The sequence below is a fragment of the Haplochromis burtoni genome, unplaced genomic scaffold (assembly GCF_018398535.1).
Source record: "Haplochromis burtoni strain Fernald_Lab_line unplaced genomic scaffold, NCSU_Asbu1 Contig_88, whole genome shotgun sequence".
NCBI lineage: Eukaryota > Metazoa > Chordata > Actinopteri > Cichliformes > Cichlidae > Haplochromis > Haplochromis burtoni.
In genome coordinates this window covers 634,871-653,303 of record NW_024582449.1, presented here as the reverse complement: position 1 = coordinate 653,303, position 18,433 = coordinate 634,871, and the positions used below count along the sequence as shown (strand labels likewise).

The following is an 18,433-nucleotide window of genomic DNA, read 5'->3' as shown; positions in this document are numbered from 1 at the left end:
AAGGGGGCATAAACTGGACTTTTAACTTTATTTTTATATGTTTAACAGCTTTTTTTAATAGCAATAGCTCACCCCCCTTAAAATCAAAGTGGGTTGTATATGAGCTTGACATCCTTCCATTAGAGATGTCACATTGAAGAACAACATTTTTCTTTTTTAAATCGATGAAAAATTCTATTAGCTTTGCCCCAATGACCTTTTATAGTAGGGTGACCAACCATCCTCTTTTCCCCGGACATGTCCACTTTTCACGTTCTGTCCGGGGCGTCCGGGGGGATTTTCGAGATTAATGAAAATGTCTGGATTTTCGTGCAGAGGACCCATATGTGTGACTTCATCCCCGAGCAGCTGCTTTGTGAGTGGTTGTTCTGCGCTCACAGACGGGACAGATAGCGTGCAGCAGCGCCTAGTGATGTTTAAAAGATGCCAAAGCACAATTGCAGCTTTTCAGACAAACTGAACCATCCCGGTACTGGTAATTTTTCTTATACAGTTGAGGCCTTATTTCTGTACCATTATTTAATTCCAGAGGTTTTTAAGTTATTTTCTTCCCCCTTGTTGACTTGTAAAAGCCTATATCACATTTTTTTCATTAACCGCACAGAGAGGCATCGTTTAAATATGTTAAGATTTTCTTTAAGCAAACAGTATTATTAAAGTTCTTCATGACTGGGCCAAGTGTCCTCCTTTTTGGAAATCAAAATATGGTCACCCAATTTTATAGGGATATATGATATTTGAATAATGAAAACATTTCACAACAGGATATTATCATGAAACCTCCTCAGTTATGTTTATATGTAATACACATTGAATATACAAAGTATTAAAATAGTTAAAAAAAAAAAAAAAGACCTAAATGTGTTTTGTGCAACAACAAAAAAATCCTAATATCCCGCAGCTGATCAGTGCATGATCAGCTCTTTGGAGTACAAGATGACCTTCACAGATATTTTACCATCCATGAATTTATTTTCTTTCAAACTTGCTTATCTGCAGAGCTTTTGCACTGAACTCATAATATTGCATAATTTATAATGAGATAAAAACAAAAGAGGCACGAACATAAAATGCTCTTTCTGGCTGCCTGTTAGGAAACAATGACACCGTGTTAGCCTTTAAATCAGCTGAGCTGGCTGACCTTTCGGGCTGTGCAGCAGATACAAGGAAACACTTAGCATAAAGTGTTGTGAATGAGTCTATTTCTATTTTTTTTTATCTCTTTCTCAGTCTGTTTGCAATTTTTGAGATCTGTTGTTGTCAGTTACCTAAGAAAACTGTGCATTGCCTTTCTGTAGGAAGGGAAATCAGTTGGTTTGGGGTAATTTGAAAACAGGAAATGGAGCTTTTTGAAAAAAGATGAAAAAATAGCAAAACTGACGCTGTAGAAAAGCTGCTTATCTTTTTTTTTTTTCTACCTCACTCGTCTTATTTCCTGCTCATTCTCGCAGTTCCCATGGTAGTGTAATGTTTGAGCACCTGACTCACGGCAGCTCTCCGGGCTGTGGGGGTGTTACAGGATCACCAAGCCAAGCCAGATGCCCTCTCACTAGGTAGCCAGCTACATACTGTACATCTTCCACCTCTTCCCACTTTAACGGTCCACTGGCCTCCTCACACAGACACATTGTGCATCGATGCTGTGCCTTACTGTTTGTGAAATAGGAAAAAAAGGAAAGTATCACATACTGCTGAACTCCATTTTTTTTTCTTGGTAGTGATACCTGCTGTTCAACAGACAGTAAAACACTGGTGTCAGTATTGACAGAGTGGAAAAGCAGTAGTCATGTAAAGTCATGTAAAGAACAGAAAAGCAGCCAAATACCCAGGATGCAGATGAGCGATGGTAAATCTTCCTTACTGAAATTACACACAAGCTTCACTTCATCTTTTTTCATGGTCAGCTGTGCAGAGAGCTTTAAATGGTTAAAGTCATTTTCAAGTGACTTTTTGACAAATACTTCATTTTCCTTTCCCCTTAACAGTCCATATAATAAATAGAATATAGACGACATATCGCAGGTTATACCATCCCACACTAAATATGCAATACACAAGTAAGAATTAGAGTTCTGCAGTGGGTTTTTTTTTCCTTCTTTTTTGTGTGTGCGTTCATTTTGCAACAATGCTGAGAAAAATGTAGGCCATAGGAGTCTTCAGTAGGCTATTATGTACCTCACATTAAGTCTAGTGTGTTTTTTATAGTTTGGTACAAATTTCCAACCCTTAAAACTCACAAGCATAAAACACTAAAATCTGCTTTTCTCTCTCTCTTGTTTTTTTTTTTTTTTTAAATCACATTGCTTACTTCTAAAATGTAAAAAAAAAAAAAACAATTTGTGTTATACTGCTAGTGTGCAGCATGTGCAAAATTTTTTGTTTAAGGACATCTAATTAGAAAACAACTGCGTTAAAGTAAGATGTTGCTTGTGCAGGCTGAAAGCACAGTGACTTGAGCAGATGGTGTAATGAGATATATGGTAATAACCACACTGTCAGCGCGTTGGCCTGTATGAGACCGTGCTTAGACAGTGGCATAGCAATCATCCCCCACCGCGTCTTTATTCCGAAACAGATGCATTGTGAACTACAAGTTAATGCATTTGTGATCAAGATGTCCTGGGAGTCTGCATGAAAGTTCAAAGCTGTGCATTGTACATGCATTTTGTTAGTTTAGTACAACTTTTGGGTTCATTAGGTCAACATTACATGCACAGGTGAGCTTGCAGGGCTCAGTTGGTGCGGCGCAGTGTCATTAGTAACAGGGTTAGGAGTTTACGTCATGCAAAAAAGTTTACTAACTCACTGTATGTGTAATACACTGTGGCACCGGATGTTTAAAAGTGTTCATCGTATACAGTCTCATGAAAAGTCTGACCTGATTTGCAGCTGTCATATAAACAGCCCGCACACAAGGAGTCACACAAACCTTGTTCAGTTATGTAACCCCCTGTTGTGTAAGCATGCATACCCCATCGAGTGTGATGGGGCTCATTCTTTAATGAACTCTGAAATTCTATGAAACGCATTAATTCAAACAGATATCTGTTTATTCTCAAAATAAACAGATACATGTGAAGCAGTTACATGTGAAAAAGTTCTTCTGCATTTGAGATTAAACATATGGTGTGTAATTATGTAAACAATCATGAATGTGAGTTGGTTTGAGCAAATCTAAGGGTGAAGGATGAAGGATGATGTGCTCTATTCACTCTGTAACTTCTGATGATAACCTATGAGGAAAAACACTTGTCAGTGATGGGAAAGAAGGGCTTCCTTTAAACACTCAAAGTCCTGAGCTCAGGAAAGGGTAGCCATCTGTCACAAGTAGTTGGACAGAGGGAGGAAAGAGGAGATTTAAAAAAAAAAAAGTGGAGCAAAGGGAGATGACAAACAGCAAGTAGCACCATTCACAAGGAAAACTACAGAAGAGAGAGGAGAATGGTTGTTGACATACTGGAATGTAAAAGCATCGTGATCATGGAACCATGGAAGCTAAGGGATGATTCAGGGTCAGCTGATAAATTGCTGATAAAAGTTTTATAAGAAGAGGAAAGTTTTAACTTTAATTTTGAAAGTAAAGAAGATGTCTGTCTCCAAAACCCAAACTGTGAGCATGCTCCACAGGACAGGAGTCTGTCTCCCATTCTTCTTTTGGTAACTAAGAACCGCAAGCATGCTGTCTGACAGAGAAGTGCCCTATGAGTTTTTTTAAGATATAATGGGGCCTGATCATTCAAGGTTTTATATGTGAGAATAGAGAATTTTAAACTGAATTCTAAATTTACTGAAGTCGAAGAGAAGCTAATGTTAGACAAATATAACCTCCCTTTCTTGTTCCTGTTTGTACTCATGCATTAGCATTTTGGATCAAGCTTTTCAGTGAGCTTTTAGGAAAACCCAATTGTAAGGAATGAGAGCAGTCTAGCATAAAATACATAAATGCACAGACTAGTTTTTCTGCATCATCCTGAGACAGGATGTTCTTAATTATGGCAACACTGCACATATGAAATGAGCCGGTGGTAGATGTTTGTTTACCTTGCAAGTTAAAGCCATCCACATAACAATGGATGAGTCAAATCTGATTATACTGTAAATGTGTTTTTGCTTTTAGATTCATTTGCAAATGTGTCAGTTAGCAACTGTCAATTTGAGTGTACCGAACAAAGGGGTGCATGACGTTTGTTTCTACTCTATTGAAAAAAAGGACTGTCCTCCTTACGGGTGATATGCAGGCAAAACATGTGGACATGAGCCACACAGCAAATATACCAAGTTTGTAGTATCCATTCATGGTCATGTGGTGGGTTCTGCTATTATGCAGGCGCAGTAAATCATATTTGCAGCTTAAAGGTATCCCGCTTCCAGTGTGACCTTCAGGAGAATGTCTGCATTGCTGCTCAGAAGGCACAACACTACACTCAGGTGTGATATCGCTCTAGCTCCACAGACCACATTCACATCTGGAGAAACTACAGTGTGAGTGTGCTTTTACTATTAGTCAAAGTTGTAGCAGTGGCTGTATCACAGCATTTACTGGGGTAATTGAAAACGCAGCATATGTCTGCCATTAAACTGACATAAGCAGAGGAGGCGGTCACTGTCACAGCTGAGGATGTACCACTCTGTGAATGAGCACAGCTCAAGCGCCAAGGGCCAGGCTCCATTCACGTTAACATTAATAGAAGGTTTGGTGTCTACAGAGAGCAGAGAGCAGACCATCATCGCTGGCATGTCACCTGCAGCAATTGTATCTTAGTCCTTCCAAGTTTTTAGTTTCCCAGACATTCATACCGCACACGTTCACTAGCACATGCACTAGTGCTAGGTTTAGTGTTTCCATTACTCCAGGCACTTTGGGGCACGTGGGGTGGGGGAGTGGGGGGCTGCTGCATGATTGCACCATGTGCAGTGCAGTAGACTGGATATACTGTATAATATGCATGCAATGGAGACATACTGCCATCTAGTGGTAACAACAGCAATATTCAAATAAAATAAAACATTAAGAAAGGGCAAAGCAACTGTAAAATCAATTATGATCAGTTTTGATCACCTTTAATTTATGAATGTATTTTATTCTGTACATTACAAAATATCCAGTGGTACCATTTGTATCTGAAAAAAAAACCATGAAATAAATAATGAAACAATCACCGTAGTCAAAGTATAACAAATGAGCAAAATTGCCATTTGATTTTTAAAAAAAAAACATTAACTTGAACACAGTTCTGTACTTTAAAGATAAAGAATCAGAGTTCAAAAGAATTAACAAATTTCATTCTAAACTCGATACACCACTCGCATCAGGCTTACATCTTAACGATATACGTGAAAAGTCCAGACAAGTGAAAACTGCGCATGTCAGATGTTTTCATTCCATCAACTCAGTTCATCACAAGAACCAAAAAACAACAAGCACCAAGACTGGACATCTACTGATGAAACCAGTTTGCTGCAGCTATCTTGTCACAAACAGCTGGGTCGCTACACTTAGCATTGATGCCCAACATTTTTTCTATTTCAGAATTTTATTAATTAATTTCTTTATCTACAGAGTTGAAGATTCTTTAAAAAAAAAATGCTGAACCACATCGCCAAAGAAAAACATTTGAAAAGCGGTTAAATCGCTCTATTATTTCACTTTAGGAAAAAAACACACGTAAGGTGCCAGGATTGTCACGTTCAGAAAAAATCAAATATCCAACCACAGAAGGCACATTAAGAGCTGAGACAGATGACCCCACGAAAAATGGAGATGGATCTGTATCATAAATGTGGATGCAGGTAGAGAATGGCTCCCGAATCCTCCAGTCTTTTTAAGGCTTCAGCTTCATGATTAAGGTCGTGGTAAGAATTCTGTAACAGAGTGGAGGAGCATTAGTATTCAAGGAATATGAAGCTTTGCCAGTGAGCGTGTTAAAACAAAAAGTACATCACTACAGGTGGCCGCGCACCTTCATAGACTTCATGGTGGCATATCCATAGTAATGGATCGGCTGCTGCTGTTGGCTCTTTGAGCGAGGGTATCCGAATCCAGCAACGTGGACCACGTCACAGTAGTTGAGAGCAACAAAAATGGCAAGTATACCCGTGGTAGGATGCACTGGGATCTGCAACAAGCAAGAGATCATGACAGCCCACTGCACTTCTTCTTGTTTTCATGATTTATTATTTCTAAAATTAGCAAATATTAGTAGATACCCCCAAATAAAGAACTGAAAGATTTTTACCTTGCACACCTGAGTAAAAACAGATAAAAAAAAAAAAAAACAATAAACAAAAACAGGTTTGTATAAATCAAATTAACTTTATAGAAGGAGAGTTACTTAAAGCATGTAAAAAATGTACATGCTGAGCTTTGCTGGTTGTGCAAAAGAGCTTATGATGTAAAAACAATCTCCAGATGGCTTTGGAACTGAAACCCTAAAAGAAGCCCCTCATTTCACCACTAGATGGCGATAGAGGAAAACTGCAGCTTTATATGCGGTTCATTTGCACAAGCATTTCTATCTGCAGTATTCGCTCTCATAATCTCACCCACATGGCTTATGCAAACACAGTTTTGTTTCTATGCTTTTTATTTCAACCACCTACTGTTCCAACAGAATTTAAACGTTGTGCACAACAATTAACTTAAACTCTTAAAAACAGAAAAACTTGAGTATTTTGACATTTTATTTTGAAATCCATTTGCAGCTCTGAGACTGCTGTTCTCAAGCAAAGTTAGCAATTATGTTGTTAAAAAAAAGTGGACATATGCAGAGTAAGCATGGGTGTACCATGTAAGCAGATTAAAAATGGGTGTGCCATGGTAAAGGATGAGTTTATTGTCTAAAGTCATTGTGACAGATACATACGTAGTCCTGCAAGTGAAAATGCTGGCCTTATCACTAATATACAGGTGCACACACACTAACCTGCAAAGGTTTTAGTGTGGCTGCAAGTTAGTTACAGAGACATAAAAAACTCAAGATTTGGCTGAAAGCTGGTCTGGTGTGATGAAATCCAGGTGGACTACGTCTGTAAAGAGGACACAGACTAATTCCTACAATTCGATTCCACACTACAATTTTTCCTGTATATCCCGAGGGAAAAACAGCCCACAAACAGCAGTGATATACATTTCCCTTCACATTTTGTGCATGTCACATTCCTTAATTGGCTTCTGCTTAAAAACAATGACAAAAGAACATGCAGGAAGCAAATCCTCCCGGCTGATATTTTATTTTTGCTTCTTTAAGGAAAAACTAGAACTCAAGGTAATGTGAGATTTAATGAGAGGAGACATGTTTGTTGTGTTATTCCTGGCTGGCTCTTTCTGTCCACAGAAATTCCCCTGTGCTGTTTGCCACTCCCTATATGACTGATTATGATTACGCGTGCTCACATAGGCAAGAAGAAGAATTATTTCCATATGACCTGAAGACAAAAGAAACTCTCCTTCACTTTTCAAATTAAAACCCACTTTAACAAAAACCTTTTATTCTTCATCTTTCCAAATCATCATCTGTGTTTTGTGTTTTTTTCCTGTGCAATGCTCCATCGGTAATGTAAGGTAAAGGTAATGGCGGAAATGCAAAAGTTCGCGCTGACGTCTATTCCAACGTAGGAAGTGTTACGAACAGCTGATCGGATCGGCAAAGCGTGTTTCTGGAATATTATGTTTTTGTTCCTGCAAGCGCTTTTTATGCAGTTTTTGCAAAGCTTTATGTGGAAGGAAACTATGACCTAGGACAAGCTGATGGCATAAGATGTAAGTACAACTCCTCCGGTTTCATATGCAAAAAAAATTTTTGCGCTAGCTTACCTGGTTGCAGTGCTACCGGGATTTAAAAATAGTTACGCAAAACAGAGCGTGCCCGCTCCGATCGGCTCTAAAGGGTTAATATCTCAAAAAGTATAGAAGTTATGAGCACCAAAAGTCATAGCCGACATTAGCAGAAATAGCAGAGTTTTGTTTTTTTTAAATTAGAACGGCAAAAATCGGACAAAAACTGCGGAAAGTAGTTTCCCGGTGAAAAAGCATGGAGCAACTAGAATAAAGTTTAAAGAATAAAGAGAAACAGGAACTCAATAGTGTGAACGCCTGTGAGGCATTCACACAATAAGTAATAAGTTTAAGGCAGAAAGACTCCTGCTGCTTCCACATGAATCAGATCTGCTCTATTGACTGGTTATCACACCAAAATGAGCACATGGATAAAAGCTGAAGTTTGCTGTTTTTTTATTGACACAATGCCAAAAAGGAAGAACTTAAAGACATAATTATTGCCCATCAAATAACACCACGCCATCCATACACACACACATAGACAGAGGTTAAGAAAGAATAGCGCCAAAGTGAAGATGATGGTGAGGCAATTAGCCACAACATGCAAATCAACCTGACTGTGCAATGCTCTCTGAGTAAGCAATATAATTATGCATGCTGACACAAACAGAAGGAGAAGAAGCCCAAGGCTACGTGTGATGTGTGTAGCACTGTCTGGGGAAACAATCAGTCTGTCTTCAGGAGGCTACAAGTCGCAAAAGTGCCATAAAGTGTAAAAAACAAGTCTTCTATTTGTAAGATAAGGTGCAAACTTGCCCACCCAGGCAGAAAAGAACCATCACCTGCGTGAATTGCTTTATGAGAAGCTTCAGGCTACGTCCACACTAATGCGTTTTTGTTTGAAAACGCATCTTTTTCTCTCCGGTTTGGCCTCCCGTCCACACTGAGCTGCGTTTTCACTCAAGGAAAACGCAGCTTTTTGAAAACGCTCTCCAAAGTGGATACTAGGGATGGGTACCGGTATCCGGTGCCATGATGGCACCGGTTCTGACATAAACGGTAGTAACCAGACCGAAAAGCAGCGCACATTTCGGTGCTTTATTTCGGTGCTTTTTTTCGGTGCTTTTTTTTCCTGAGCTGTGATACACTTTAGATTCTAGCCAATCATTTTGCGTTTCATTTTGCTTTTCCTCAACATTTTGCCGCGAAAGTAAACAAGCGGCAGACAGAAATGAGGCAGATCGAATCGTCTTGCGTTTCACACATACGCAGTACTGGAACGTAAGCGTTTTCGGCTGTTTCAAGGTGAATGCACAACTCTGTGAAAACGACTGAAAACGCTAGTGTGGACACGGAACGTTTTCAGATGAAAACGCCGTTTTCATATTTATCTGGGCTGGTGTGGACGTTGTCTCAGTGGGGGTTTTTGAAACCCACGTTGAAGTGTGAAACCCCAGGGGAAGTGCTATTTTAAAAGTTTATTCAGAGGTACAGCAGGGCTCAAGTGTGGTTTTTTTTATAGTTTTGCAACAGGTCAGGCTGGCATCCGGTACTCAGTGAATGATCAGCACAGCTCCTCAATGTGTGCTGATAACTCTACTTCTGCCTTTTTCAGGAGATGTTTAAAAGAAAGCCTACACACAACACACCGGCATGTAGATGACAGTAAGTGTTCATTTGCCTGAGTCGTTGAGCTTTTGTACCCTCAGGGTTAATTTTTTGCAAAATGTGTGTCTAAACAAATGTGCAGTCGGTTATAGCAACAGAAATAACAATTTGTTTGAGTAGCCTTGTCAAGAATCTGAAACAGAGTTTTTGCCGCTGCACAGAGCATAATCGGTAACCTGAGGGAAACTGATGATGCCAAAGCACAGGAGTTCCACAATGAGACAAAGTGTATCCAACAACAACACAGCGTGAAGGTGTGCCAGATGCGCATTTCCATCGTGTTCAGTAATGTGTAAAAAATGTCATGCTTACAGCCCCGAATAAACATAATTCAGGTGTTACTTGAAAACTTTACTGCCTGCAGGCCCCAGTTCTCCCACCACTTCATCCCACCTCTCCTACTGCTGCCCCCCAGACATCCCCGTACAAGCTGCACAGATGGTACAGAGCTCCTGTCGAGTGAGCCCGCTGATCGCCTGCAGGATCTCTGCCTTCCCGCTCCTCACTCTCGTCTTGCAGTGAACCAACTGTGTTTATACCGCAATCTGAAATGGTTACACCCATTGTCAAGTCTTTGACAAAAAGGTCTCAGTGGGAACAAGCAGAACCAAAACAAAACTTGGCTGAAGATCCACATCGACGACGATCCCCACCAAACACACAGAAAGCCACACTTGGCAGATGAGATGCTATGGGCCAATAAAAAATGCTGTAATACACAAGTTTCAGTCCAAGAGGGATCCCGTGGTGTTTCAAAATCTGATCAGCAGGGGAAAAAAAAGAAATGTCATGCACTCTGGATCTTCATTGCGCAACTGCTGTTTTTCCTCGAGTTTATGGGTTTAGAGCAATGCTTTCACTTTTACTTTTCGTGTGTTGATTCAGCCATCTTGCGTTTCATTTGCCTTCTACTTTAAAATGTCAAAGGATATGCTCAGTGAAAACCAACTAAACATTAAAATCGAGTTAAAAGTTAGTGAAGGCCACAGTACAAAAGCAATAATCCGCATCACAGATAAGCACACTGGGAACTGCCTTTTACCTTTAAAGACATACAATAAGAAAACAATATTTTGGCTTTTCTTACCCCCAAAAAATGAAATAAGCCAATTATTTCCCAGGGAACCACTGATTTATCGTTGAAGACATGAGACACTTATCTTACAGTGAGATACCAGGACGCCAAGCAGAAGCTAATTGTCACCAAATTCACAGTAATCACCAACTAGATTTCAGCCTCTTACAATAAACTGTTTACCACAAAGGTCATGACGGATCATTCTGAGGAGCAGTGCCTAATCAGCAGAGGCTCCGTCCACTCTTGTTAACATTCATGTGGGAAGCAGTGAAAGGTCAGAAAAGAAGAACAGAAACATAGGAAAAAGAGCACAGAAGAGGAAGAAAAGTCTGCTGCAGAGGATGCCAGAAATTCTTGGTATTGCAACATCCCCACCACAATTACAGAGCAAAAACTTATGATTAAGTAAGAAATGGGACTGATTTGAATAAGGAATAAAGACAGTTTGCTTTCGATCTGCACTGAAACTTCTACTACCACAAATTGAGATCACGCATAGTCACGACTGCAAAAAAACCAAACAAAAAACACTTAAGTGAAAGTGATCACTCACCTGTTTGCTCTTGGGGTGAAAATTGATCTTTAGCAGCTTGACTGCAGTGTGATGCAAGAAGTGTGGGTCCAGCACTCTAACTTTACTGGCATCACCCAACCAAATTTGAGGAGGGGGCTTCCAAAAGCCTTTCCTGACCTGGCAAAGACAAAAAAACAGACAAGGTGTTTACAGACTGAGAGTGAAAACGGCCACGAATTGCCCTTTATTTGGCAAAATGGATGCATGCAAGGAGAGACGCATGTAAATCTCCCTCATGTTTGGAGGACACTCAATCGATGTGCAAATTAGCGGGTAATGACCCTGCAACTATTAGCAGCAGGAGGCCGGAGGTGCCGTGGGATACGGAGTGAACGATGCCTGCAATGGAAACAACATTTAACTCTGGAGAGTGCTGGCACTGCTCAAGTAGAACCTCTTAAGTAGTTGTTCCTGATATGCAAGACAGACAAGCTTGAAAAGTAAACAGAATGTGTTCAGTTGAAGCAGAGAAGGGAAAGAATGAAAGAAAGGGAGATGACTGTGTGTGCGTAAGAGAGTCTGTGTTTGCATGTGGGAGAGTGCATTCTCACACACATCCAGTACCCTCTTCTCATTGTAGAGGATCTCTTTGAGCCACCGTAGATCTTGCTGTTTGAAAGGCACCAGGACCATAAGGGTGTCAGGCTCATTGTCCAGTCCAGGGTTGTAGAAGGCTGACTCAGGGTAGAAGAACCTCATGGTGGTCTTGTTCCCCACGTCTTCCTCATAGCCTCTTACCGGGGCATCATTCAACCTGAGGCAGGAATAAAATATGTAAAGAAATTTAAAAAAGGATTTTCAGAGCTGTTTTAGTCAGGATTTCAATTTTTGCAATTAGAAAAAAGTTGATGTAAATGAGCATTGAATAACCATTATTCAGTGGATCGTGAAATACTGCACTCCCCACCTGCAGCTAGCCTCTCAGAGCTTCAACCGATTCAGTTTTTACATAAATGATTTATGGTCTGATTGCATGCTTAAAGACACTGTAGGTAACATGACCTCGGCCTTGAGCATAGTTTAGGTAAAGATCCATTAGGTGATCTTTGCATGCAATGTTCACTGAAATCTGATAATACTCTAAGAGGAGTAACAATTCTTGTAAATCACATAAGCTCATGGGTCCTTCAGCCCGAAGTTGACAATTCTTGATTTCTTGTGTTTTTGCAGATTTTTCACACTTACATGTTGCAGATCAATAAACTAATTTTATCTATTAGACACGGACAACCTGAATAAGTACATGTGGCGGAGTTGTGGTCCCTGGCTGAGCTGCAGGGCAGGGGTGGTGCAATGAACTCAAGTATGCATATGTTTTTTTTACAGAACTTTATGCTGATGCACAAACTCAACAGCTACATCCTTTATTGCACAGATAGTCCATGACCATCTCTTTAGTTTCTGACACATTAATGTGCAACAAGGACAACTTGCAACACTCTTTTTCTGGTCAAGGTTTACTCAGCAGAGATGTAATCACTGTAAAAATAAAACTGGAGAAAACGCACTTCTGTGATGGCAAATAAAACACGATTTACCAACATGTCACACCGCAATCAGTCTTATGAATACTAAGAAGTTGCAGCAGCATTAATTTTGGTGTATGTGTAAAGTTGCACCCAGATATGTCGTCTACTGACAGATATTATCTATCACACGATTAAGAGCTGGGGGGGAAAAATTAATAAAAGTTAAAAAGTTGCCTCAGAACAGGATGACTAACTCACACTACGCTGTACACAGCCTGAAATTCGAAACCTTGTTCACTCTGTGAAATAAAAAAACATCTGTGTTTCATCACTTAACAAAAAAAATACAATATAACTCTATAGTTGACAAATTCAATAGCACAGACTGAGAACATTAAATTATTAGCAAGCACTTTGAGAACTTAATTCTCAACAGGCTTTTAAGAAGTCAAGCAGTGTTTCCATGGCAGGAAAAAAGCCAGATGACGTCAAAATCTCAGGCATGCATTGAATTCTGAGTGTCAATAACCTGACTTGGCTGGAAAATAATTAGAAGAGAGCGAGAGACGTGAGGGGAGGGAAAGAGGGGGGTTCGGGGGGTGCATTGCTGCCAGGCCTAATTCTGGCTGTTTGAAAGAGGCTTAAAAAAACTCAGAATGCGGTCGTTCATTCCAAGGCTGTAAAGTCAGATGTGCTAGATGCCTTTGTCCCTGAGTAAACTCAATGGTTTCTTTTCTGCTTTTAAAGAACCTGATTTGACCCAAACTTAGCCTGAGAGGACGGCTCTGTGTCAGAGTCACATGCTTATACAGTCTACAGCTAAGTGAATTAAACCCTGTTTAGAGAGGCTGAGGGTAAAAGAAATCAACACATTCTCTTTTTTAAAATGCAATAGCAATGAGTCCTAACTGCCTTGAAACATGGAAGTTTAACTGCTCTCCTTTTAAATCAACCTTGGACATGATTTTTTCTGATTGGCTGTGCTTGATAAACAGAGGGGCAGAACAGCAGGTTGGTTGGGTTTCAATCCCTACAACAAAAAGTGTAGATGACCTCACTAATGATATCGCCAACAGCTCTATCCCTCAACCTGCTTGTACATGCACCTATATTTGAAAGTCCTACATCCCTTAATTCACGAGTTATTGCGCTCGCAAACTTGGGTATCCACCCAACCTGGCTGTCCACCAGGCAAGGTGATGACATTACCCCAAGCCTTTCAGGCTGAGGGGCTGAAGACTGTCAGCAATCAACTATTTAGAGCAGTCTGAAGTCTGAGCTTCTGGCTTAAGGACATTTAAGCCATATACTGACTTCATTGTTTGCAACTTTGAACATTTTAAATCCAAGCATCCATCTAAATAATTGGATTTAAATATATGGCAGACACTTTCAAACACACTTTAACCCCACTATTATTGCACAGTAGAGCATATCATTTCATTTTAATACCATAATCAGGAAAAATGATTTCACTGTTGTGTGGAGTATGATTATTGCTTACCGAATGACCACATCGTATTTATTGATGATGCTTCCCAGGGAGCTGTTTTTAATGGCAAAGCCATTACCTATGACTACACAAGTTCTGCACTCAAGGCTGTGGAGAAAAACAACACAGGTTCACATTATGAATTAAATGTGGCAAATTTGTCTTTATCAAGGTTTCTCATCAGTCTTAAAATGAACATGTTTTGTTCAGTTACAAACAAAATGGCTCTCTGGAGGCAAAAACCTATCATCACTACTGGAACAGCACGCGAGGACATAGGGAACAGTTATAGGGAACAGTTACAGAGAGCGTTTTCACAGAACTCTTTGCAACCATGTTAAAAATCAAGTACAAGGCCACAGTTAGCATGTTAAACGTTAAAGTTCGTGACAGCACAATTAAAAAAAGATGGAACAAGTGTGGCTTGTTTGGAACGTTTGCCAGGAGAAGGCCTCATCTTTCTAAAAAGAACGTGGCAGCACAGCTTAGGTTTGCAAAGCTGCATTTAAACAACCACAGGAGCTCTGGAACAATCCTATGGGCAGACGAGAACAACGTGGAGATGTTTGGCCATAATGCAGAGTGCTACATTTGGCAAAAACCAGTGCCTGCAAACCTCCATGTTGTAAAGTAAAATGGACCAAAATTCCTCCACAACGATGTGACAGATTTCAAGTTATTGCTGCTAAAGGCGGCGCCACAAGCTGTTGAATCATAGGGTGTTTTTCACAGGACTGCATAGTGTGTATTTGTTGGCACCGATCTTGGCCTACTCTATTTTGAACATGATGGTTTGAATTGGTAAACAGAGCAGGATACTGAAAAATTTTTAAATAGTTAAGAATATTTAGAATAATTAGAAAAGTGCAGATTAATATTCTTGTAAATAAATAAATTGTAAGATGGTCTAAAAAAGCAAATCGTTATCCATGATTGCAATGTTAAACTAATTCGCTTTACTACTGTTGGCCAAGTTTGCTAAAGTGTGCTCAAACTTACTTTTCGATGTTGGCTGGCACATGATAATTTGTAGTTACAGCAAGCACTTTCAGTAGCAGCAGCTCTGGGATGAAAAGTGAGAAATGGAGAAGTTCAAAAGTTAACGCCGAACACAGAGCCTGAATTGGTGAAAAAGCTACAGTCCTGGGTTTCAGCTGTATTAACAGTTTAAGATGTCATCTATTTAATCCCCAGTCCTGGTCCCAGTCAAAATTAGACAAATTTGCTAAAAGTGAGTGGGAAGAGTGGGGATTAATTTAAAATGCAAGGTCAACATACCACTGCCCTTAATGCCATAAGGTAATGCCAGATCTGACAGATGCTGCCGCCAAAAGAAATCCTCCATTTTCATAAAGAGCTGCGTCCGTCTGCTAATGCTGCATGAGAAATGTCAAAGCAGGGTTTATAAGATGATACCACACAGTTTCAGTGTACAGATGAGTTATGCTGCCAGAGGCTTTGTGGCCGGGAGAGCAAAGAAAACTGCTTCAAGTTTTTTGTCTAAAATAATCAACCCACACAATAGACAATACCATATGTTCTGCCAAGCAGTACAGTGTTCAAGCTAGCACATAAAAAAGAAAAAAAAACTGCTTTGTAATCTTAACTGATGCACTAGCGTTACCAAATGTTCTGGTACCCATTAAGCAGGTAAGCCAACCTCGTTATAAGCAAATCACCTATTTATATGATGCCATTCAATAGCAATTTCCTTCATTAAAATTCTCCGCTGACATTCCCTCGCCATGGAGAGGGGAAAGAAAACAATAATGCTCACAGAGCCTGTGGAGTGAGACAAATGTGGCAGGTTGTAATATGTGAAACAGTTGCTCTTCTGTGCTCACTCACTCCAGCTGTTTATAACCTACTGTCTTTGACAGTAAGTCTCTCAGGCATTTATTACTCTTGTGTGCCAGCTAGCCCTCTGTAGGAGATCAGGATAAATCTCCGGGCAGGGAGTCTAATTAGAGAAATGTCATTGTAACTGCCTCACAGTTTTCCCTGTGACTGACTCATGTTAAAAATCCAAGAACAACAGACTGGTAACTCTGAACTGAACTGAACTCTTTTTCAGCTACACATCTTAACTGTTGCAAATGTTAAAGGGCAGGCGGTGGAAGGTCGACTGGGCTAAATAAATAAACAGTGACCTTGGATGAGGTTTGGCCAAACCACACATTCCCTTTTACTAATAGAGCAGAGCCAAGAATAAAGGTGAGTAAATATACAGGTCGATAAACTGATAAAGAGACTAAAAGATAGATAACTGTGAGCATGTTAGAGAATGTGAAACAGGGATTAGTTAACAAAACGGGCTAGACCTTATCAAGTTATAAAAAAAATATGTGTATGTCATGAAGACATTGTTAGCCAAAATTAGTTTTTTTACATTAACTCCCCCTCTCTGGCTTTTTATCAAGACATTCCACTGGAATGATTGAAACTTACTGTAACCATTATTTAGATGGAAACTCTTTTTTTAACATAACTCTTCTTCTCTGTAAAATATGCTTTTCTGTCATGACTGGTACAGAGCAGTCCAGTTTCAAGGAACTCGGCACTTTATGTTCAAATAAAAACACTGCTATACACCACTCCTTTAATAAGTCAGTTTCCCCAAAAAAAAGAAAAAAAAGAAAAAAGAACACACAGACATGCCATTACTCACTTAAAGTTAAGGCTCTCCCATTTCTTCTGGGTTAGCCAGCCACCACACAGCGACTTGCTACTGCTGGGAGACTTGCTGGTGCCTCCATAGCTGAAAGACAGTTGCCACAGCTGGCATGAAAACTACTGCTGAATTAGTGAAAATGGAAAGTGCCAGTAATTTAGTCCAAAATGCTCAAAAAGTGCAAAAATTGCTATGTGTGAGGCTTTGGTTGACTAGCAGCTCAGACCACTTTGTGAATAGGCTGTCTTCTCAGATTTTAGTGACTCAGCGCTGGCCAGAAATCCTGAGAAATGGGTATTACTGTGATTCTGTGACTCAATACCAGAGAAATTAAGAAAGAAAGAAAGAAAGAAAGAAAGAAAGAAAGAAAGAAAGAAAGAAAGAAAGAAAGAAAGAAAGAAAGAAAGAAAGAAAGAAAGACATGTTTGTGTTAGAGTGTGTCTTTGTGTGAGATTACCTCTGAATCAAGGCATACGAACAGTAGAACATGACAAAGGTGACGAAGAACAGGAGAACTGGGAGAAGCCTAGGCCACCATACTGGAGCAGACAAAGACAAAAACAGAAGCAAACATATCAGGTTATAAAAGTAGAGTCAGTTTCTGGCAACACCTGAGAGACAATGCTCAGTCTTCTTCTATGCAAATTACGTTGTTTGCTTTTTCTGACGTGCCATTTTGAAACAGGTGTACGGGCAATGCCAATGAAACTGATTTTCATTCAAATATCACTTTCCAAATTAAGACAAATGCAAAGGCTTATAGGAAACTGTCCATCTGCTAGGATTTATTTTTAACAGCAAAGAGTGAAGATCACAAATTACGATACGATGTTCTCAAAAATGGTTTGAATTCTTTAAATACACTGAAAAAACTTGCAAATCTCATAAACACATATTTTATTCACAACAGAACATATAACAAATGTTTAAACTGAGGTATTCTACTTTTTCATGAAAAATATTAGAAAACGATGGCAACAAAGGGCTCAAAAAGTCAGTGGTGCTAAAAAGAAACAGCTAGGGAAACACTTTGCAACTAATTCGGTTAGTTGACTACATGTTAGTTACATGATTGGGAATAACAAGAGCACCTTAGAGAGGCAGTTTGACAGAAGTAAAGCTGGGCAGAGGTTCATCAATCTGCAAACAAATCTGTCTACAAACCATTTCTGAAATTTGAAAGTGTAAATACAGGTTTAAGATCAACATATGCTCCAATCCAGAAAATGTGTCTTTCAGGAAAGGTTGCGCATATTTTAGCAAGACGATGCTAAACCACATACCACCTCTGTTACAACAGTTTCATAGCAGGAAAGTACATGTGCTGAACAGTATGTCTGTGAAGGTTCTCAGTCATCCAGGTCATTGTAGTCAAAGGAGCTTGCAAAGAAAAGCGTCTGGACTTCTTTATGTTGCTTGAAGACGTTTCACCTCTCATCCGAGAAGCTTCTTCAGTTCTAAGGTCAAACATGTGAACATTGGCATCCCCTTTTGAGGATGTCGATGTTCAAATTTTGGACAGAGAGGACAGATGGTTTGAAAGAGGAGTGAAAGAAGCCATCTATGTCCACTGTGAGCGACCATCTTTGAACAGAGGCGGTGGTTTACGACACCAACTGTCTGCTATCTATAATCCAGTTTTGAGTTACCTCCCCAGACGCCTTAACGCCCACTCACATCCTGGGCCATCTGACCTCAGGAATT

General features: G+C 39.8%; 1 protein-coding gene across 3 annotated transcripts in view; it reads right to left on the bottom strand.

The window, feature by feature from the left end:
- Positions 1-5,030: 5,030 nt before the first annotated feature.
- Positions 5,031-18,433, bottom strand: part of st3gal4 (ST3 beta-galactoside alpha-2,3-sialyltransferase 4) — a 39,420-nt gene continuing 26,017 nt past the window's right edge. For 2 of the 3 annotated variants that reach the window (XM_005927283.2, XM_005927284.3), the window contains 9 exons: positions 17,187-17,268; positions 16,727-16,816; positions 15,337-15,434; positions 15,058-15,121; positions 14,071-14,166; positions 11,653-11,851; positions 11,077-11,214; positions 5,961-6,116; positions 5,031-5,862 (listed from right to left, as the gene is read on the bottom strand). In XM_005927283.2, the coding sequence (XP_005927345.1) occupies positions 5,773-5,862; positions 5,961-6,116; positions 11,077-11,214; positions 11,653-11,851; positions 14,071-14,166; positions 15,058-15,121; positions 15,337-15,434; positions 16,727-16,816; positions 17,187-17,268 (1,013 nt within the window). In that variant the 3' untranslated portion in view covers positions 5,031-5,772. The remainder of the gene's footprint in view (positions 5,863-5,960; positions 6,117-11,076; positions 11,215-11,652; positions 11,852-14,070; positions 14,167-15,057; positions 15,122-15,336; positions 15,435-16,726; positions 16,817-17,186; positions 17,269-18,433) is intronic. The other variant, XM_005927285.2, reaches the window with a different exon arrangement.